The sequence below is a fragment of the Ursus americanus genome, chromosome 2 (genome assembly GCF_024610735.1).
Source record: "Ursus americanus isolate L20-20 chromosome 2, mUrsAme1.1.p, whole genome shotgun sequence".
Classification (NCBI taxonomy): domain Eukaryota; kingdom Metazoa; phylum Chordata; class Mammalia; order Carnivora; family Ursidae; genus Ursus; species Ursus americanus.
The window spans coordinates 98,788,356-98,810,763 of NC_142128.1; the positions used below are offsets into that span (position 1 = coordinate 98,788,356).

At 51.7% G+C, this 22,408-nt stretch overlaps 1 protein-coding gene across 4 annotated transcripts in view; it reads right to left on the reverse strand.

Annotated features, from left to right (window-relative positions):
• Positions 1-258: 258 nt before the first annotated feature.
• TP53BP2 (tumor protein p53 binding protein 2) overlaps positions 259-22,408 on the reverse strand; it is a 54,506-nt gene continuing 32,356 nt past the window's right edge. For 3 of the 4 annotated variants that reach the window (XM_045797060.2, XM_045797077.2, XM_045797068.2), the window contains exons 5-18: positions 21,366-21,467; positions 19,137-19,311; positions 18,085-18,266; positions 17,604-17,768; positions 17,111-17,339; positions 15,805-15,909; positions 15,162-15,310; positions 13,725-14,184; positions 11,497-12,272; positions 9,062-9,199; positions 8,257-8,390; positions 6,323-6,489; positions 3,218-3,417; positions 259-1,061 (exon numbers count right to left, since the gene is read on the reverse strand). In XM_045797060.2, the coding sequence (XP_045653016.2) occupies positions 1,020-1,061; positions 3,218-3,417; positions 6,323-6,489; positions 8,257-8,390; positions 9,062-9,199; positions 11,497-12,272; positions 13,725-14,184; positions 15,162-15,310; positions 15,805-15,909; positions 17,111-17,339; positions 17,604-17,768; positions 18,085-18,266; positions 19,137-19,311; positions 21,366-21,467 (3,024 nt within the window). In that variant the 3' untranslated portion in view covers positions 259-1,019. The remainder of the gene's footprint in view (positions 1,062-3,217; positions 3,418-6,322; positions 6,490-8,256; positions 8,391-9,061; positions 9,200-11,496; positions 12,273-13,724; positions 14,185-15,161; positions 15,311-15,804; positions 15,910-17,110; positions 17,340-17,603; positions 17,769-18,084; positions 18,267-19,136; positions 19,312-21,365; positions 21,468-22,408) is intronic. The other variant, XM_045797087.2, reaches the window with a different exon arrangement.

Here is a 22,408-nt window from a genome sequence, read left to right on the forward strand (position 1 = left end):
TGTGTATGTTTTCATCCTGTGAATGAGTGTGGACGTAGACGAGGCTGAGACCATCTCGCAGAGGCTGAGGGACGGTGAGACCCTCTGTCCCCGTGGTTCTCTATCGAGGGCCACCGCAGAGCTCACCAACTGCAAAACCGAGTTCTCTGTACGTAAAAAAATCACTTCTTCCATGTAATCACATGGCTGGTAAATAAATACTATTTTCCCACAGGGTAAGTCGCCCAACGGCTTGTGAACTTTAAACAAGGCTTTTAATGACACAAAAAACTAAAACCAGTAAAAAGCTTTAGAGTCAAAAAGTTTAATTTTATTACAATTGTTTTTAAAGTCAGCTATGATCTTGACAAATATCACGGGTAAGTCTATATACCAAGTCTCCAATTTCCAAAATACAAAAGACAATAAATATAGATTCAAATTCATCCTAAAAACAAGGTTCTAAATCTAATTAGCTGTGCTACAGCTTGGATTCAGTATCTCAAACATACGTCTAATTCTGAAGAACTCCTATCATAAAGGGATTGCTGACAACCAACCGTTCGTTCTTTGCTGACAACATCCGCGCACGCGGCACCCCTGAGGCCCTTGGGTCCCCTGGGGCCTGATGGGGGGGTGGGGACAGGCAGAGGTGCTGCCTCAATGGCACTGGTCCTTTCTGGCGGGGGCAGGGGAGGTGCAGACAAACACCAACTAGGCAGGACGTGAAGCCGACTTCCCAGGGCCCTATCTGTCGAGAAAACCAGGACGGTCACTGTTCATCTTCCCGAGTGCTCCACGAACACCATTCCCCAACAGTGCGGTCAGCTTACTTCTGAGTGCCGCTCCATCACGCTGAACGTCCCCACGGACAGCAAATCCTCCAATCCTTCATTTTCTTCCAGAGGACATTCTGCACTGCTTTCCAGTTACGTTGTGATTAAAGTCAGTCTTGTGAAATTTTTGCCAAACACAATCACATTACTTCTTCTTAGTGATAACAAAGATTAATTCTTCGGAAACTACAATTCCGTAAAGTTTCAGGCCAAGCTCCTTTGCCTTGGTTTAATTCTTGGGTATAGCTGCAAGAGAAGAGAGAAACGATTTACACGCTGTAGAGACAGACACGCAGGATTGTAATGGGGGGGGAGCTGGCGTCACAGGAGAGAAACAAAGGAAAGGACTTTCTGCCCCGAGAGGTGCCCAGAGCTGTCCGAGGACACAGATTCACATTCGGCAACTCTTGTGCGAAGGTCACCGGGGTTCCCCACCAGAGACAACACCGTGGCGAACGGACATAAAAAGGCACGATGGCCCCGTGGGCTCGGCCTGTGACGGCGGGAGGTGGCTGCAGCGTGCCGCGTGAGCAGGCTTCCACCCCGAGGGGGACAGGAGAGACTGGGGTCCCTCAACTTCACTCACAACAGCCCGACACTCTCGTGGGACCTGAGACTGTCAGCCACGAAATGCCACAGACTAAAAGGCCACCGATTTAAGGGAGGGCAACTGGAGCTTTCTGTTGGTGGACTTTTGTGCTTTTGTATTCTCCGAACAAGAGCCGCAGAGGGCATGCGAAGGTCCTAAGATCTGCAGTCTGCAAGCCAGGAGCCAGTCAAACCAGCAATCCAACTGGCAAACTACGCAAAGCCCTCCTCCCCCTCCCGCCCCGACAAAGGAAACGGCTCGCTGTAAGAAAGGAGAGTCAGACTCCCAGCCAAGACCGGAACACTAACTGGTGGATCGACATTGTACAAAAGATTGTTTTCCTGAGGAGAGATCAGTAGTCGATATAATTTTCCAGACTCCCATCTGAGCCTTTGGTTAAGAACTCAACATTAAGGTGATTTCCACTTTTTTTGAACCTCCAAGGAAACCTAAAAAAGTTGCTTAGAGACCACTTTGACCCCAAAGAGATTTCTAAAAGGCTGAGAACACTGAAATGCTGGGTTAACATGAAAATCTTGGGTCGGGTCTGCCGATCTCAGAGCCTCCGGTGGCCATGGCCGAGGCCAGACGCCTCCACACCCGGGACAAGTGACACTTCCCGGTCCATGAGTCACCAAACCTTTGTTAGAGGAGTAGAGTGAAAGACTCCCATCAGCAGGCAGTTAGAAGGTTTCCTGGGTCAGAAACTACAAGTGCCAGGGCTGCTGGTGTTCGGGGGGAGGTGGCTGCCGGCCCGGCTGCTTCTCTGCCGCTGGGACTGGTCTGGTCTGGGCACCGGAAGCTTCCCGTGCTCTGCGGCTCAGCGTTAACTTCCATCTATTCTTCAGAATTTTCATTATAATCACACCAGCAGATACTGTCTAAGCCCCAAGGGTTGACTTAACAACGAACCATGCAACCGGGTTGGGGGGGCAGCAGTCAGGACACGCGAGGCCAACAAGAACAGACAAGAGCCAGGAGGAGACGCCAGGTCCCGACGCCACAGCCACACCGTGGCAAGTAACGCCACCGCCGCGAGTATTCGCACACAGAACCCGGGGTCACGGCCTCGACGCCAGAGCAGCTCGGGCCGCAGAGCGTCTGTCCACCGTGACGAGGAAAACCTCCCCCCGCTGCCCGTCACACACACCCCCTAGTCTCAGGAGGCAGCGTTCGCCGGGCCGCCCGCCGTGCCCAGGTCGCCTGGCGGTGAGCGTACAGGGGTGGAGGTGGGAGCTGCGCTGCTGACAGCCTCCCCCAGGCTCTTCTAGTTCAGACTCTCCTCTCACCCCTCTGGCACCCCCCCACTCTGCCAGCTCCCACCCATGCGCACACAGGACGTTACTCCCACTCCCTGCCCTCTGCCTGTCCTCCTCGCCTCCTCCCTGCAAATGCTCCCGAGAGCCCCCTGCTGAGGCCAGCAGTGCCTCTGTTCGGACGCAGTGGGGCCCCCGGCTTGTACGCGCTCACACTATGCTGTTTTCCTGGCTTTTAACGAACGTAAAACCCAACAGGAGAGAAGGCTCTGTCTGCCGGCTCCACAGATCCTGGCGTGAGCAGACGGGGCATTTGTAGAAAACATTCCCCACGTACCTTCCTCCTGCCTGGTAAGCAGCAGGACCCCTGACCTTGGGGGGCTAGCAGACATGGACGTGGGAACCTCCCCTACGTGTAAATCTAACACTGTCCGAACTCCAAAAGTCCATGTGGCACAAACAAAGGGCGGCCAGGTCGGCTGCACCGAGCCCCTGACACAGTGCGGCCCCGCGCAGCCCGGGCTTGCACAGAAGCGCCCCCGGTGTGGATAACTTACCCCCAGCAGGTTGCGTGGAACGTAGCCCTCCTTGTCGTGCAGGCGCGCCCACCACCACTCGGTCTCCTCTTCGTCCTCCCGCCGGATGACGGTCATGCAGTCCCCTTCTCGCATGGGCAGCTCGTCGCCATTCTGAGGCTCATAATCCCAGAGTGCGTAAAGGACTCCTTTGTTCATGATGCCCATTTTCTCCTGAACTCCTGAAATGACGGGAAGTAACCGCACAGGACACGTGACTCAGACTGTCCGCCCTTCAAACCCTCGGCTCCACGAGGCCACGAAAGGACAGATGGGCACACGTTGCAATGCTGGAGATCCCGCACAGAGCACCCCGTGAACAAAGCCCCAGGAGAGGAGGGATCCCACCAGACGTGTTAGCCTCCGTGATCTGCTCTCAGGCAGTTCAGAAACTAGTCTGACTCAGAGTACAGAAACTCTTGCAAGCCCAGGAATAAAAAATGAACTATTTGGGTACAGACGATTAGAAGAGTGAGTACTGTGCTGTCAAGTTCCAGCTGCCACTGAGCGAGGGGACCAAGGAACTCTGGAGAAACTACTTCATGCTTGACCTGGAACCCAGAGCAGCCGCGACAACAGCCCGCGACAACAGTGTGGAACAAGCAGTCCCTGCCCGTTTCCAAGTGGGGAAAGGAAGAGGGAGAAAACTGTAAGATATGTTAGAATGCAGAAGTATTTAGATTTAAAAGTAAAAGATTTAAAAGTCTACATGGAGTCAAGTCCAAAGTCATGAGGATCTGAACTCCAGAATATCTGGAAATCCACAAATGTCCACTTCCACTAGAAACAGACCTGCACATTCACCCTACTTTGCGCTCTTTCACTCTCCCCTCGCGGGCACGGGACAGGCATGCGGCAGGCACAGGGTGAGCGCGGGGCAGCGCAGGGCAGGCAGGGGACAGGCGCGGGGCGGGCAGGGGACAGGCGCGGGCACTGTGGGCGAGCAGGAGAAGTCAGGTCAGGAGGCCTCAGCACCCAGAGCTGGTTACACTGTTTTCACCTTTACGGGTTTAGAAAAGGCAGGAAAGTGTCTGTTTGCCCTTGAATGGTCAGATTTTTTTTCAGCTTCCGTGGAGAATGAACTTAATTACGAACTTCTGATCCGTCTATCAGTTACACCGATGGAGTCCGGGGTGTCTCACTGTGCTCTGGGCAAAACGGACACAAGACACGGAGCTGCTCTTTTCCGGCAGACGCTCTGCTGACTAGGGGTCAGGCTTCTACTAATGGGGACACTTCCACTTCCGACCTCCCTGTTTCAACGAGACATGACTGTGAGATTCCAAGGGTGACGCCCTGCGCGAACTCGGACCCCAGCAGACTGGAGCGGGAGCAGCGAAGGGGCAGGAGAGAAACCCCGGGCACCGTGGCATGCTCAAACAAAGCTCTCCGAAGTGTCAGCGAGATTATTCGGGGCAAACCTGAATGACTGTAAAATACTAAAAGCTATCTGGTCAGAATTAGAAAATCCTATTCTAATAAAAATGACCTCAGTCTCATTTCCAAGAAATCAAGAATGGAAGAAAATTTTCCTTACTTTGCTATTCGCCCAACAAAGAGTTACAAATTATGGCTTAAACATTTTTTAAGGGGACTGAGCACATGCTCGGTATCTCGGTCACTGGGTAAGTGACCTGAAGCCACGCAGGCTCTCACCCCATGGCCAGCAGGGGTCAGAGGGGGACCCCGCAGGAAAGGCACGAGGCGTGCATCCCTGGGACCTGCCAGTGCCCCTCCCAGCGGACCGTCCGCAACCGCGAGCGAACACCCGCCCGAAGCACCGCGGGAGAGAGGGAGAGCGGCAGGACGGCCGCCGCAGCCGCAGGCGGAGCAGACAGCAAGACCGGGCCGGGCTGAGGACGCTCCGGAAGGACCGCGAGCAGGAACGCGAGCCGGAGAATCACGGCGGGACGGACTTCCCAGGAAGGCAAACCCGGGCACAGCCAGACAACAGGAGCTGCACGATTCAGTCACGGGTGATAGAGGGATTTTTAAAAAGAAAGGAATGATAAACGTGCAACACATTCAGGGTCAAAGTCGCAGCTGCCACAGGCGTGAGGGGCTACGTCAGGGCATGGCCCCCAGACGCGACAGGGAGAAGCCAGGCCGTTGTCATTTCAAGAGCTACGGCAGAAACTCGCTTTCTTGGAGTCTGATACGTTCCAAAAAGTAAAGCCTCCGGTCAGACGTCCCTACACGTTTTTAAAATCAGATTCCATAATTAGGTAAAGCTCAAGATGGCCAATACACTTCATATACCAAAGTATATATTAAAAACTTAATAGTAAAATGTCGGTCTACCAAAATGATTCTCGATCCAGAGATCGGAAGACGAACGAAATGTCGCCCTCAGCGCCCACGGTAGACAGTAAGAGCTGCGGCCACCACGCTGGCCCCGCCCGAGCCTGAGAGCAGCCCGTGAGCCAGGGACACGGCCACACGGCCACGGCTCACCAGCCTTGCGGCCCGTCCCCCGACGGGCGGAGCAGCTTCCCAGAGCGTGAGCGGCGCGGAGGCCTGGCCCCTGCTCACCCCGCTCCTTTGCAATTCCGCTCCATCCCAGCTACGAGTTCACCTCAGCTCGTAAGAGTCGTGAACAGAAACGCCACCTGACAGACGCCCATCTGACACCACAAGTCCCTTATTCTCTAGGATCGGAGCCGATGCTCTCCCTCAGAACCATAATCGCAAACCGAAATCCACGAGAGAGCCAGAAATCGGCTCTGAGACTGGTGCTGCCCTTCCTTTACTTTATGACCGGTCTGCCCTAGTGGGAAATCCCGGGTCCGCGGGCTTGCACACGGCCCCTGCCGCCCCTCGGGAGCGCCACAAAAGGGGGTTCCGCTCGCAGGGGGCCAGGGGCCGCACGGCACGTGGGCAGCTCAGGCCGGCGCCACCAGGCCTGCTCACAGGCACACGCACGAAAGCGGCTTCATCTCCGGCGTCAAGGCTGCCCGGTTTTCCCTGTTTTCAGCGCTCAGGACTGTGCACAACACGAAAACGTTCCTCCCGACAAAAATACCGAGCTAACAGTACCCCAGAAACAGAGGACGGATTAGCGCGGTCATCAACGCGCCGGTCACACACCGTAAAGGAACTGTGAGCACTGGCTGTAGCCCTCCTCCATCTCCTCGCACTTGTCCGCGGCGGTCTGCAGGTCGCTGTAGGTCGTGGCGAACACGGCGGCTCCGGACTCCACCAAGAACTTGCACATCTGCACGTTGTTGCAGGAGGCCGCGCAGTGCAGCGGGGTCCTGTGGAGCGACACACAGCAGGCTACTGGCTCTGGCCACGCACGTGACACCTGCAGCCCAGGTGTCCGAGGAGAATGTTCTGAAGTCTACCGTCTGGGCCCTTCTTCTGAAAACCTCTCACATGGTTGGTTTTGTAAAACTCAGTTAAACGGATACTTGAGCCCGTGAGAGAAGGACAGGGAGGAACAGTTGAGGACGGGCCACACCGGGCGTGACGCAGGGCAGCGCGGCGGGCGAGAAGGATCACAGAAGTGAGTGTAAGGACATGAGATGCGTGTCATGGTCTAAAACAGGGTGAGACGTTCTGGAGCACCTGCCCCGTGGACCGGGCAGCGCGGAGGGCACAGCAGTCTTGATGTTAGAGGCTTTCAGCCCAACAGCTGCCTGTCCATACTCCCTTTCCGGCCCGGCTAACGAAGGAATTGGGTTGCACATGGAAAACTGCCTTTACCTAACAACTGGTTAAGTCCAAACTGAATTTTAATTGAGAAAAAGCTTTGCCAATTCAATGCAGACCAGAAAAGCGACTGTAAAATACACACACTTCAGTCTGTTAGGTTTTGGCGGGCAGGAACTTACTGCCCTTACGGAGAATCCCTCCAGCCTCTCCCACGTTTACCGCGTGCTCCAAACGGCCCCAGACTAAAGGAGGAGAAAGGGGCCAGCACCGCCGCCCAGCTCACACATGGACTGCAGAGCGCTAGCCAGGCCCAATCACCCAGATCGCACGGATTCATCCTTCTCGTCCCTCCCCTCTTCATCCCATTCCTCTCAGGTGTACAGTCTCCGAACACACGTATCCCTGTCCTGCATCCCAGAGCACTGCCGGTCAAAGTCTGGTGAAGAGTATTGCAGATTTTTTTAACTGCGTGGCTTTTTTAATAGTGAAAAATCATATATAACCTAAACTGCTAATGATACGGAAACAAAGACATTATATGACACCTTAAGAATCTGTTTTGGGGGCACCCAACTGGCTCAGTCAGGGGAGCATCCAACTCTTGTTCTTGGGGTCATGAGTTCGAGCCCCACACTGGGTATAGAGCTTGCTTTAAAAAAATTTTTTTTTGTTTTGCTGAAGTTATAAAGTTAAAACAAAAAATCAGGTTACAAAATATATGTATATGTAAACTTGAAGGGAATAGATTAAAAACTGCTGGTGTTTACCTTTAAGGAATTGTATACAGAAAAGTTTTTTGTATTCTTCCAAAAAAAGAATATAATTCATACTTCCTTTAAAAAGAAAAAAATTACAAAATTTACTCTCTGTTCTATTACAGTTATTGGCGGTGACAGTACCTTATTAGGACCTCTTATTTCACTATGTAACCATCCATTATCCTATGAAGGACACATCATTTATAACAATGTCTCCTGTGTTTATGCACACAACCGCTCCACGACAAATGGATTCCATGGTCAAACAGACTTGGGAAAGACTGCGAACTCTGCTTCCCTCTTGCAGATGCACAGTGGACATCAGTTTACTAAAGACGGGTGTTGCCGGGCTCGGGGGACCAGGCTTAAATAGCATCTCTCAAACGCACACAAGTCAGCTACGTCTGTGCCACTCGGTGACATTTCTTCTTCTTCTCACTCAACTATGATACTTTATAAAAACTCCACGTGCTTCCAGAATGGGAGCGAGAGGAGTGTCACACAAGGACGTGTGGCCACAAGCGGCATAAGGACACACGCGGACGCTCTCACCGCCCACCAGCGCTGGGGACACCCCGCGGCTGGGGCGGTGGTCACCGGGGGCCTTACCATCCGTCACTGTCTGCGGCATTGACGTTCACACCAAACTGCACGAGGAACGTAACGATTCCCGTGTGGCCCGCACACACAGCGTTGTGCAGAGCCGTGATGCCCTCGTCGTTGGGCAGGCTCGGGTCGTCAACCTGTAACATCGAGACGAAGGGTGAGGACTGTCACCCAGACTTCCTGTCGCTGTTCAGGTCACTAGCACCCGGCTCTTCAGGATCAAGTGAACAGAAATAGGCTCCTGTGGTATTTTGTTTTTTAGTCATAATTAAACCCTCTAGGAGCCAAGACGACTACAACCAACCTCAAGTCTCGAACTATGAGCGCCGGAACAGCCGCATTAAGCAGGCGCTCACTGTAAAAAGGTCTTGAAAATGAAGAGGGGCCGGGAACTGTATCCTCGAATCATTTCTGCTTATTGCCCCTCCTGCTCCCACCACAAATTAGCGTCTCAGGAGAAGGTGCATTTGCCATGGAAAGGAAAGAAGGTCAACTAAGAATATTTTAAATAGCAGGCTTCTGAAAATAGGGTCCCCATGTGCAACCTGACACCGCAAGTCCGTCTGCCCAGGAGCAACTATAAACAGAGGGGAGCCATCTCCCTGGAAAGAAAAGTGCTCTGGAGGATCCCTGGGGAAACCGCACTTCCGCGTCACCCTAAACCCCACAGTCACACCTCAGTGCAGCCTGGCCTGAGCATCCTCCGCGTCCCTCCCCACCTCGCCCCCACCCCCTCCAGAGCTTTCTAAGTAGAGGTCGGAAACAAAATATAATGTTGTATTTAAGAAATCTACTACTCCAATCATACCTCATAAATAATTCTCTGTACAAGGTCAAATTCTCCCTCCAAAGATGAATCTAGAAGTAAAGCGAGGGGGTTGAACTTCACCCTCATTCCATGGGCGATCCTTTCTGAACCAGTTTTACGCAAGTTTGTCCTTTTGCCCTGTGGAAGAGAGGTTCCAAGTAAGGACCCTGGTCTCAGTGAGCAGACCCGGGAACGGGAGGAGGACCATCTCAGCTGCGGAAGTAAAAGGACATTTAAAAATCTATACCACATCTTATTGATGTGTAACATTATCTGGAAGTGTAGAGAAGTCACAATACACAGCTTACTGAATACACATGTGTAACAAAGCTGGTGAGGTCATGTGGTGGTGACCCCACAGGAGCCGAGCTATGGGTGTGACAGGGCGATGCGAGCAGGCTGGCTTTCTGTGGGGCGTAAAATCAGCCAAGACTGGTCTTCAAGTTCCCTATCTGACTGAGGTTGGCAAACGCCACACAATTAAACCAGGCAAGAGAATTATCAGAATTATCATGGCTAAGGTTTAATGAATGGCTATTCGCAGACTCCTCACAAAAACCCCATGACCCCATTTTACAGATAAGGAAGTTAAGGCACACAGCCAGGAACACCAGAGCTGGGATTTCAATCCACGTCATACGGCTTCTTTGAATCCCTTTCTTGTAAGCATTTTACAACACGATGCTTCCTCGAGGGAAAGCGTATCATTAAGAGAATAATAAGTATTATCAGCCTGTCTTAGGTATACTAACAAGAAATCCTTCCAGTCTTAAAATGCTATCCCTATTTTATATTCAGAATTTGACTATACTCCAAGATACACGAGCAAATTAGTCAAGCCCTTTGACTGTTAATAAGCCAGGCTTGAAAAAATATGGCAAAATTGTTAAGACTGATTTAATAAGCCATCAAATACGTTTCCTACCACGCCCAACAAAGTGGAAACGCCTCCTGAGGCGTGCGCTGGGCTATGCAGCATGGTCCTTATTTTATTTCAGATGCGGGAAACTACCGAGTTTAGAAAATGTCAAGCGGCCATCACTCCATTTCACAAACATGCGATGACTTAACTGCTGTTGTTTCTTGGAAACAAGAAGTGTAAATGCTGCGTGCCCGTGGCTGTGGCCGTGGGTGCAGCCGCGAGCAGGACGGGCAGGGCCCCGCGCACGCTCGCCAACAGCCCAACACGCAGGCTTCGGTCTCCCTCGAAGCCAGACGAGAAGAAAATAGCCCCCTGGGACGGCAGTTACAGACTGACACTGTGACCCTCCGGTTTCCTCTGTCCCTGAGAGCGTGAATCATTTTGACTTGATGACCAAACGGGGGGACACAGCAAAGAAAGGTGTGAAGTTGTCTTTCCTTCCCTCGAGCTTAGCACGGGGCTGCAGAGAGCCCCGCGCCAGGACGGACAGGGCCCAGAGCCGGTTCAAGGGCTAACCTCCATTTCAACGTCCCCTGGAATCCAATGTGTGCTGTATGAAACCTGTAAGCAAACGTCTACAGTAACCAGTAATTACAGCAAATCAGGATGATCGTTATCTCTGAATACCGTCACATCTCAGAGATGCAATAAGCGATCAAACATACAGAGCACTTTAAAAATAATCCTACAATAGGCAGTTTTGCTTTGGTCTTTAAAATTCCTGGTTTGGCATCCTATGGAAACAGCGTGAAGCCAATTACACCTGAAAAGGTCAACTTTACTTAAGGACACCCCGGGATTTCAATCCTCTCTTACCAACATCAAAGGGACACAACAGCTTGCAAACAAAGGCGTAAGGGCGTTACGTGCGATGTGCCCAGGTCCACACACACGCAGCCTGGGAGGAAGGGAAGCCGTGCTGGAGGGCACCTCAGGGGTCCTCTACACGGGAGGGGAGGAACAGGCTTGTCCTGCCCCTCTCTGTCCCGAACCCCCCAAGTTTATCAACGTTGGAAGTGTGAGGATCCCACGTCACTGCGGGGGGAAGAAGAGTGTGAAAGAGGGAAGGGGAACCGTCTGCCTGATTTCACACAGCTGGTCGAGTGAGGGAGTTTCTGAGCCAGGTCCCCCCTTCCTAGCCTCACCGGCCTCCCCAACAGGGACCACCGACATCCAGAGAAGAAACAGCGTGTGTGGTTTGTATCATAAAGAACCCAACTCTGCTTCTTCATAAGAGAAAGGTTCTTCCTAAAAAATAAAGATGTTCTTTATCGTGAATATACCAAATTTTTATAATATTTCTGAGATCTACTGAGCACTAAGGGGGCTGTAAGATAAAGGGCAAACTGTAGACACGTTGGCAACCACGGGCAACTCACACACAAACCATCTTTGCAAATGGCCCTGAGCACTTGTGTGTTTCCCCATGTCTTGAGAGTCAACCACCTGGAAGTCTGTGCCGGGGCGGGGGGGTGGGGCTCCCGAAAGGCCCATGAGACACCATGTTACTTACAGGAGGCAGAGACACCTGCCCTGTGATTTCGGGTGGACGCATGCTCCCCGAGTCTTCTCCCGGCCCTTCTGGCTCCCCAGACGGGTACGGCGGGGGCGGGTACGGGGGATACTCCTCCAGGTACACTTCCAGCAAATGGGGTGCCTGCGCATTTGGTTCTTCCACACTGTTCGGGAAATCCGGGCTGCTGTCCGGGACTCCTTCAGGCACATAATCAAGGCCCGGGGAAAGGGCTGGCATGTCACTGTTCTCGGAGCTGGCGCTCCCCACTTCCTCTGGGGACACTGGCTCAGGAACCAGACACACCACCTCCTTCTCTGGCTCCACGTGTAGATACGGATTCTGGATTTCTACTGGGCTTTCGGAGTCGGCCGCCACTGGAGTCGGCTTGGACGGATATGAAGGGACGGAGATGGTCTCCATGGCAGCGATGGTGGTCCTCTGGTACAAAAGTTTCTGGATGTTTGGCCCGTTTGGACCCTCTGGCTCTGTGATCGAGCTCCGTTTCTTGAGCGGCCGTGGCGCGTTGGACAGTTTCTTCCGTAGGGCTTCTAGGTCAGCGTCGCTCTGGTTTCGGTAGGGGTTGGACAAGAAGGGCAGCAGTTTGGTTGGGCTCAGTGGTCGAGGGATTCTTTCGTTCTCGTGGCTCTCCTGCCCTGAAGACACGGGCTCCGTGTCGGGCTCAGGACTGCCGGGCTTGCCCTGGCCACTGGAGTACACGTTCTCCGGGGGCTGCTGCTGGTTCTGGGCCGCGGCAATCACCGGCTTGCCATAGACTAATTGGAAACAGAATCAAAGCCCTGATTAGGATTAAATCAAACCGGCAAGTAACAGACATAGGGCGCAATAATTAAAGCTGCCTTTAATTTCACAGTTACTACAGAGCCCCCAACACGCCTAACTTTTAAAAAAACAACAAAGGACAAAGCAAGGCTTCCGTCTCTGCACAGTAAACTTATCGGAGAAGGAAAACCCTCACTGATGGGAACACACGCCGTTATTTCATGTACTGTTAAGAAAATGCCGCAATTATAACCGTAAAGAATCACCGGCTGTGGCATATAAACGTGTCAAAATACGAGAACAACGTAAAAAACCAATGGAAACAGGCAGTCCTTTCCTGCTTCCAGGTTAAAACTAAACATGCACCACCCTCTCTTTCGTATGTCTCAAAAATTAAATCAATGGGGGAAATCGTATTTAGTTTACAACATTAAGAACCAAACTATTGGTTTGGTATTTACCAAAACTATTGCTTTGGTATTTACCAGTATTTACCAAAACTATTCCCCTTATCATTCTGATTCTATCAAAACTATCCAATTCCCTGTGTCAGCAGTTCTCAATGAAGCCAAGAGTCGGCCATGGCCAAGTGTACAAATTCTTTTTTGGGGACATTTCAGGGCACGATTACGTGCGGATTTCATGACTAGAAAGCCAATTTTAGGGGCGCCTGGGTGGCGCAGTTGTTAAGCGTCTGCCTTTGGCTCAGGGCGTGATCCCGGCGTTCTGGGATCGAGCCCCGCATCAGGCTCCTCCGCTGGGAGCCTGCTTCTTCCTCTCCCACTCCCCCTGCTGTGTTCCCTCTCTCGCTGGCTGTCTCTCTCTCTCTGCCAAATAAATAAAATCTTTAAAAAAAAAAAAAAGGAAAGAAAGAAAGTCAATTTTATTCAACTAAAACAAGGTGAACTTGATTCTAGTTTTATAAAACGAATGACTCTTAGAAAGAACCCAACAAATGACCAGATGGTAAGTCTTTCTAAGTTTTTATATCTAACTAGCAGCTGTGTCCTCATGAGAACAACTTAAAATACAGCAGAGATCGTGATCTTTACAAACACACGGGGCAGCTGACCCGTCGTCTGCCACCAGGAACACCTGGTGAAACCCGCGGGGAGGACAGAGCGCGGCGCGCCATGGGGACCCGCGTGCCCCTCTCACGAGGAGCTCCCAGGGAGCAGGGAACCAAGGCACGCAGCGGCCACAGCACAGAAGGCTGCGTCTGCGCTGCGGGTCTTCTCCACCCATGGTGGTCACTTATTACTACTTGACATCGAGCAGAAACCTGTTTTAACTCCCAGGTAAGAGGAGAAGCCGCAATTCAACAGAACCCTTAGAACAAGAGCATCCGCCAACACACATCACGTTGCTGTCGGTAGACAGACGACGGCTCTGGCGCAGGACCTGGCCACATCGTGCGCCAGTGGAACAGGGACCCAGAAGCTTACCGGTCGAGAAGTGCGGCCCTCGGGAGTGTGTCTTGGTCAGCGCGCTCTGCACCGCCTGCTGGAAGTTCTTCCCGGGAGCCTGATGCTGCGTGTACATGGAGTATATGGAGCTTGCCGCCACGGTCTGGGGTTTTCGGAAGGGCGGTAGAGGGGTGTCTTTGGAAGGCTGAGGAGTGAAGGGCCGGACGGCGGCGGCGGGGGGGCTCTCTTGCTTCCCAGCCAGAGACAGGGCCTGGCCCTGGCCAGCTGAGGGTGCACCGGGGGACACCACGACCCTCTGCTGCTGCCCCGTTTTCACTTTGTTTCCCACGGATGCGACAGCTGCCGACGACTGCTGAGGGCTCCCATCCGGCTTCCCGTCGGATGCTGGCTGATTAGTTGGCCCGAAATAAGGCAAATTAATCTGTTTTGGTTTTGACGGAACAGGAGGTGGGACTTTAGCCACATTTTTATTTGCGGCCTGAAACACACACACACAAAGCAGTTAAAACACCGTCCAAATGGGTACACGGCACGTGCTAGATAACCGAATTTCGCAAATATAAGTGTATGCTGAGAACATCAGCTCTACATTCTCAAGTCATTAAAAACTTGTGCAGATCTCTGCACTAAACTACATTTAATAAGGAACCTGAGGAAGGCACTATGATTCCCGCCCCCGCAGGCCTCTTCCTCCTCGCCACTGCCCATGCGGCAGCCTGGAGCGCTCGCTCGGACACTTCACTGCCGTTTCACATATTCACAGGCCCCAATAACCCAAAATCATCCTTGCTCACGAGAACATCACACCACTGTGGTCAAAACACCTAACTGGGAGGCGGGGGGTGGGCCCCTGGGTGGCTCAGTCGTTAAGCGTCTGCCTTTGGCTCAGGTCATGATCCCAGGGTCCTGGGATCGAGCCCCGCATTGGGCTCCCTGCTCAGCAGGAAACCTGCTTCTTCCTCTCCACTCCCCCCACTTGTGTTCCCTCTCTTGCTGCCTCTCTCTCTGTCAAATAAATAAATAAAATCTTAAAAAAAAAAAACCAAAAAGACAAAACCTAACTGGGAGCACGCCACCATGCCCCTCTGGTCAAAGGCTGGGATCCTAACGGTCACAGAAGATTCACCATCATATCGCTATGACACAACCTTGGCTCCAGACTCTGAAGACACAAGGTTGCCGAGTGGCACGAACACGACGTGCTTCGGTGCACTCCTAGTTTTCAGAGAACCACACGAAATGGGAGCCAGCAGCGAGTATGGCAGCCCTTCCCCAGTACGGTGTGAGACCACAAACACGCTCGAGCTGCAGAATTCAGAATGACAGAATTCTGTTTTCGAATCTTTCAGAAATACTGTAGTTTTTCCTGCTCTCCCTCAGCACGCTACTGTCTCTCTCTTCTAAAGAGCACGCACAGAATGACCACAGCAGGTTAAACTGAGCCACTCTTAGCACCTGAGCGTCCCGCAAGATGTCCTCACTGCTCTGGTTTTTCCTCAGAGCCCCAAAGGGGGATGGGGCGGCAGACTGGTCCACCGTGTCAAACATCGAAAAGGGGCGCACTTTCTTCTCCTTCTCCCTCAGAGGAACCTCTCCATCATCAGCTGAAGACAGAAAAAAAGCACATGGATATTCAAGCCGTTTGCAGTAAGACTTCTTTTTCACACTCTCCTCAATCCCTTTGAAACCCCGCACCCGTGACATGCTTCCCTATTTTTGATGAAGCTGACTGGAGAACAGCCCGGGTGCTACAATGCTAGTACTTTAACCCCACAGCTAAACGAAGGTGTTCTGGAAATGAACACTGGCCCCAGTTTTAGCGCACTAGAAAACAAACTGAAGAAGACTGCAGGGACGCCTGGGTGGCACAGAGTGTTGAGCGTCCGGTCCGACCCTTGCTTTTGGCTCAGGTCATGATCTCAAGGTCGTGAGATCGATCCCTACATCGGGCTCAGCATGGAGCCTGCTTGAGATTCTCTCTCTCCCTCTGCCCCTCCCACTCAAATAAATCTTAAAAAAAAAAAAAAAAAGAAAAGAAAGAAAGAAAGAAAAGAGAAAGAGTGCAGAGCGTCTCTCAGATGCCAGAACAGAACCCCACCTTGGTCCGGGGCACCTCCTGAGCTCGCAGGCGCCGAGGCTTGGCTCGTGGAAATATCTGCACTTGGGGGGCTCCAGTCAGGGCCAAGCGGATGGATTTTAGAGCCTAGAACGCAGAAAAGCAACCAAGTAACCCGGCATTCTGAAGAGATTTCTAATGGTTCCTTTTGCTGCAAAGTTTAATCTCTGAAAACAGCTTGAAATTTCAGACTCATAACCATCCCATTAAACTTATGTAGAAAATGCCAGATTTTAGATTTCTAATTTAAACTTACTACAATTTAAGATTAATTGTAGTAAACAGAAAATCTGCTAGAACCAGCGAGGACACCCTGCTTCTCACTGGTAAGAAACTATCACCGTCACAGCCAGAAAACAACTCCCAACTTCGCAGACCGAGGGCTCCAAGGCGGATCTTCCACACCAGTGACGCACACACAGCAAAGAAGCAGAATGTGGACACTGACGAGTCTTCCACAGACCAGCGCGCTCTGCGTGGGTTTTCTCTACACAGATACGGAAGCGCCAAAGGCACAGCTCTGTCCTAATACGAGCAGAACAGAAGCAGTTCTTTCTCCAGGGAAACCCAGACCGGGTGGGGCTCCGCCGCCTCACACTGCTAATTAAATACCCGCAACTGTAAAGTTAGCCATCTTTTGCACGTGACAGTGGCTAGGGAAAAGAGACAATACCGGCAGCTATTTCTTCTTGCAGGGGTCTGAATGAGGACGTCTTCATCCCACTTTTCCTACAAGTCCCGTCACGAAACCCTGGCTCGCACCTCCCTGCGCACTGAAGACCACACAGACACAAAGACCATAAACACCAGGCGCCTCTGTTATTGTCACTGTGACCTTCCAGAAGCTTTACCTTTATTCGACAAAGTGCTAGCAAGCAAAGCCTCACGCATAAGCACGTACACACAGCGAGCACCACCGATCAGCAGAACGCACTCGCCACGTCGCCTTCCGTAAAGATGGCGCCACTACCACGTCTGCAGTATTTTTACCCAAAAGGAAAAGGGGCCGAGTTATTAACAGCAGATCAAGATGTCCTCATTAACAAGAAGGAATTCAAAACAATCTTCATTGCAGAAATACTATATTTCATCTCATTTCCCAAGCAGAATTGCATTATTTAGGGTTAAGAAACATATCACTGCGCTAGCAAAAACCACAAGGAGATTCTCAGGATTTACGCATGAACGAGAGATAGGAACACATTTTTTAAAAACCCGAACCTGGGGTAAATGACGGTGACGACGGGGAGAATACGCTGTGGGAGGGGCTGGAAGCGACCCGTTTTACCTTTAGTCTGGGAGGCGGCCCCAGATCGCATGTTGGGCAGCGTGTGTACTTTGAGCGGCCCTTCCAGAGCCTGCATGGCCAAGGAGCCGTCCGGCAGAGCTGGCTTCACCAGAAGTTCGGGCCTCGAGGGGACGCGGGGCATCGTGGACGACTGGATGTAGGGGCCCACCGCAGCCACGCGACTGGGCGCCGGCAGCCCTTGCGGGGGCAGGTTTCCATCCGATGAGACCTGAGGGAGAGGCACAGGTCCTTCAGCATGACGAGTCCGACTGCATCCAACTCAGAAAAGGCCGTGACACTTGCTAATTTGTAAAAATCAGCACTTTCAGGGTCTCGCCCTGCAGCGTCCTAGAGACGCCCCAGACCAGCCCCCCGGCAGCACCGGTGGCCCTCGCTCTGTCCGGGGCAGGAGGCCCTCTGCCCGGAGGGCACCCGGGCGCGGCTCCAGAGGAGGTGGCCCACGTGACCCAGGGGGCCGCCGGCGGCCACTCACCGGGAGGCTCTCCTTCTGCTGCAGCGCCGCCTTCTTCTTCCACAGCCGGTCGCGCAGCTCATTAACACGCTTGTCCATGACCGCCACCTCTGAATTGCGCTGATTCAGACACTCCCGCTGCTGCTGCAGCTTGGCATTCTGCTCCTGATTCAGTTTGTTTCGTAACTGAATAAAATGGGGGGGGGGTAGCCAAGGAGCAGGAAGAAAAATTTCTCAGATAATCACATGCTTGACTGTTACATAATTTCTAACAACGTAAGGTCCCTCCACCTTATGGTTTAAAGCTGTCAGCCCACCGGCTGTGGTTGTAAGGAATGCCTCCAATTTCCTGTGTCAGGTGCTCTGAAGTTTATTCTGGGCTCTCTGGGGTTTGGGATCCCCTCCCCACCCCGACCCCACCGCCCCGCTTTAAGGAAAAGAAACTGAAATCCTGCACTTGCAGCCGCTTCCGGGGCGACTGTGCCCCTAGAGCGGGCCGCACCTGCAGCTCCTTGTAGAGCCGGTCGAGCTCGGCCGCGGCGGACCGGCTGTCGTGACGGCCATCCATCCTGCCGTTCTTGAGCATCTCCAGCTGTCTGCTCAGCTCCTCCACTTTGGACACGGCCAGAACGAGCTCCCTCTGCTTTTGCTGGAACAAACTATTCATTTGCTCAATCTCCTCCACTAGAATGAGAACGAGAAAAGCAACAACAGTTGAAAAGAAAAACAAGAATGGAGCATCCCAGGCAACCGGGCTTTACAACAAACTTCCTAACAAAAAGTACAGACGTTTTTCAGAAATGTTCTAGAACCAACCTATTTCTTTTACGAGCAACTGAAATCAACAGAGACATTTCTAAATGTCTGTGCCTCCCTCTGAATATATCTCTAGCAGAATTTGTGTTATGAGTATCATTAAGCTCCGAATTTTGGAAACAATGAAATTTATTTAGAACTTTTAATCTCAGTTTTATAGTGGTAGAGGGAGCTGTTAAATCACAAAAATTTTAATTAAAATGGCATTGTAACTAAGGGGCCTATTATAGGAATAAAAAATCCTTGCCTTCATCAAATTTTCAGTCAGAAAGTACTTAGAGAAAAAAAAAAAACCCTACTAGTACATTTTTCCAAAAGTAACTTAAAAAGCTTGTGTGAAACACCCAGCAGCTAAGGGCAACCCTTTCGGGTCCCCTCCCTGTTTAGGAGGTTTGTACTATCGCTCAATAAACTTTGCTGCCCACCAAAATAAATAAATAAATAAATAATAATGAAACAGCCAGCAGCTAAATTCAATTCACAAGAACCAACAGCGTCAAAACTGTAGGGAATTACGCTTTGAAAAAGCTTGCTTTTAAAGTTGCCTACACACACAGCCTCAGCTGTCAGCACGCAGGACTGTAAGCACCCTGCTTACCCGTGCCCCCCCCACCCCCAACTGCACCTGTGTCCCCCCCTCGCACCCCCTGGCACCTGCCCCCACCCTGCACCCGCACGCCCATCTCCCTGCAGCCCCGTCCCTCCCCCAAACATCCCCCCACCCCGCACCCGACTCACCCAGTCGGCCATTGCTGAGCCTCTTCTGCTCCACGTGGCCCTTCAGGGCGCGCACCTTCTTCAGCTTAGCCTCCTGGCTCTCAGCCATCTCCTTCAGCCTCCTGAGCTTCTCCTGCTCAGCAGCTTGTTGCTGCTGACGCTGATCTTGCTGTTTCAGAAACTTTAAGCGCTGTTCCTAAAGATGGAAGCCATCGTCAGGCATAGCCTTTTCACCGAGTGCATCACGGCCCCAGACGGAGCCGAGCACAGCCCGAGAGGCCGCGGCGACCAGCCATCCTGCACGCGCCCCAACCACCCCGTGCAGGAGTGAAAGACACAGCCTCCTGGCCCCAACCCCACGTTCTCTTGGGGGTAAGACCCAGGAACGAGCACTTTTGTTCCCAGTGGTTCTTACCCAGAGGCCAACAGTGATCCCACAGCTAGTTCCCATGAACTGCAGCTATGAATTTAGGACGAGCTCACGCAGAAACGCGAGGCGCTCACTATAAAGGCGGCTTGGGAGTCCGATGTGGACTCACACTGAGCTCTGCCGCTTACTGGCTCTGAGACGGCAAACTGCATGCACACCCTCACCAAGGACACGGGTCGCCTTCTTTGGCTAAAACCAGGGTGATTGAGAGCCTCGTGGGGCCACGGTGAGGAGTAAATGAAATGTGGAGTGTGAACCTCCTTGCACAGAACCTTACACAGCTAGTGCACACTCGGCACACACACTTAATGAAGGGTGGATAAGGCACTCGGGCTTCAGGAACCTACAATGTAACACTTTGTTTCTAGTATACTGAAGTTTTTAACTAAAAGTGAGTAACAGAGGAGCGCCTGGGTGGCTCAGTCAGTTAAGCATCTGTCCTCTGCTCAGGTCATGATTCCAGGGTCCTGGGATCGAGCCCTGTGTTGGGATTCTTGCTCAGCGGAGAGCCTGCTTCTCCCTCTCCCTTGTGCTCCCCTGCTCATGCATGCGCGCTCTCTCTCTCAAATGAATAAAATCTTCACACACACACACACAAAAGTAACAGAGCCACACAATTTATAATCAAGAATATTCTTATATATATAAAGAAAAATAAACTTCTTAGATTTATGCCTGAAACAAATAACACAAAAATAGTTTCAACAGAAGACCCTGAAGTTAAAGATGTAGTCTATTACTCCGCCTTTTTATTTCAATTTATGTCCCTGGTATTCAAGAAATGATGCATCAGCATCGCTTGGAAGCTAGTCAGAAATGCACAATCTCTGACTCCAACCCATTCCTACTGAACCAGAATGTGCATTTTAACACAACCCCCAGGGGTTCATTCACATGCACACTCAAGTTTGAGAAGCCACGCTACACCTGATTTTGAAAACGCTGGCGCCCAGCGTCAAGAGACAGGAAGGGACCCACGGGAACCCCCTTGAGTGTTCCGTGGAGGGCCACAGGGTGTGCTGCCGGGGACCCTGCACCAAAGGTCTATCCCGGCTCCGGTGAACTTACAGTCACCATGGCCGTGGTCAGCTGCAGACACAGAGTGTTCAGACCAGGGACAGCAGCTGAAAGCCAGCCCGCCGTCCATGTTTGTACGTCACACAGCCACCCACGAATTCACAACTGTGGCTGCTTTTGTGCCACGACCGCGATGCTGAGAAGCCTGCAAAGCCCACAGTATTGACCACCGGCCTTTATGGAGGAAGTGTGATGACATCCTGGTTAAACCAGAGCCTACGGCTGGCAGGAGAAACAACAGGGAGACTGGTGTGGACGGTAATGGAGAGGCTTCTCCTATTTTACCTGTTTGAGGCCGGGATGAGGAGTAGTCTGTGGGGGCAGGATGTCCCCAGTAAAGGCAAGCAGCCTGTTATTGGTGCCACACAGCAGAAGGGGACAGTGTTGGCACTGGTAGCCTTTACAAGCCCTTCTTGCTGCAGTAACAATTCAGGACGAGGCTAGCCCAGAGCAGAACCTACCAGCAGAGTCGAAGGGCTCTTTATGCCTTTCCTGTTTTCCTGATCCACAACATTATGTGGTTAATTTTGATCAGAACCAGGGATCAGGAGATCTGGAGCAACTGGGATGACCTAAGGATTTCTACAAAATGTGGCGGTAAAGAGAAGAAAGGGCCACAAAGCAGGTAACCTGTGGGTTGCCAAGATCAATTTGTATCATGGTCACTGGCCGCGAGGGTCACATGGAGACAGCCCTACACACGCACCCTCGAAGGGGACCGTCCAGCCTCTACAAGCCCTTACCTTAGTGGCCAGCATTTGCTGCTGGGCCTCGATCTGCTGCTGCTGGCGGGACGCCATTTCTTGAAGCTCGGCCAGAGTCAGATCCAACCTGGGGCTGTTCACCTACACGTGAGAACACAGAGAACCCAGCTGCAAGACGAGCACAGACAGAGACCCCTCCCTCAGAGGGCAGAGCCCCATAGAGCCTGTGGGAGCTTCACCTGCACCCCTCGGGACACAATTAGCCTTTTTTCTTCTATAACATGAAAGAGACCAGTAAGTTTTACATTAATATCCCCACAATGACTTACTAAGTTTAGATGAAGACATACGAATATACAGGCCAGCACTCTTTGAAGTTATAAATGTAAAATTAAACAGTCTCAATGGTCCCTGACTGAAAGGGAACAATTTAGAATTCCCTCATTCTGTACTGAATTTATATTAAAAAATACTGTTGGATCACAAGAAACATGGTATTGGGGCAGCTAACCTAAAATATAGGCATCAGAACGACCTTTAAAAATACCACACTAGCATCAGAAAATTCAAGACCTATGGAGTTCTCAGGAACAAGACGTCTACCCTATTCAACATGGCCCAAGGTGTTCAAGCCAGCGCAGCAGAGCAAGAAAAAGACAGGAGCTGCATCCAGCTTGGAAAGGACAGGCAACACAGCCAGCCACAAGGAGAGTGGTGTGGAATGCACAGAGGAGCCCCCAGAACTAAGACGTTGTCTAGCAAGACTGCAGGATAAACGATCCATATGCAGAAATCCACTGTATTTCTTACACTAACAACCAGAAATTTAAAAAATGTTTAAGTATCATTTACAGTAGCATAAAAACCACAAAGTACTGAGGAATCAATTTAACAGAAAATGCAGAAGACCCGCCCCCTGGAAACCCACAGCCCCGTGAGAGAGGAAGGCCTGAATGAACGGCGGTATACCGTGGCGCTCACTCATAGCATGTTCCCCACGCTGCCGGACTGCACGCCTTAGCTCGCCTCAGGGACCGACACAGGTAGTGCTGATGTCAAGACAGAGGAGCAGAGACCACAAA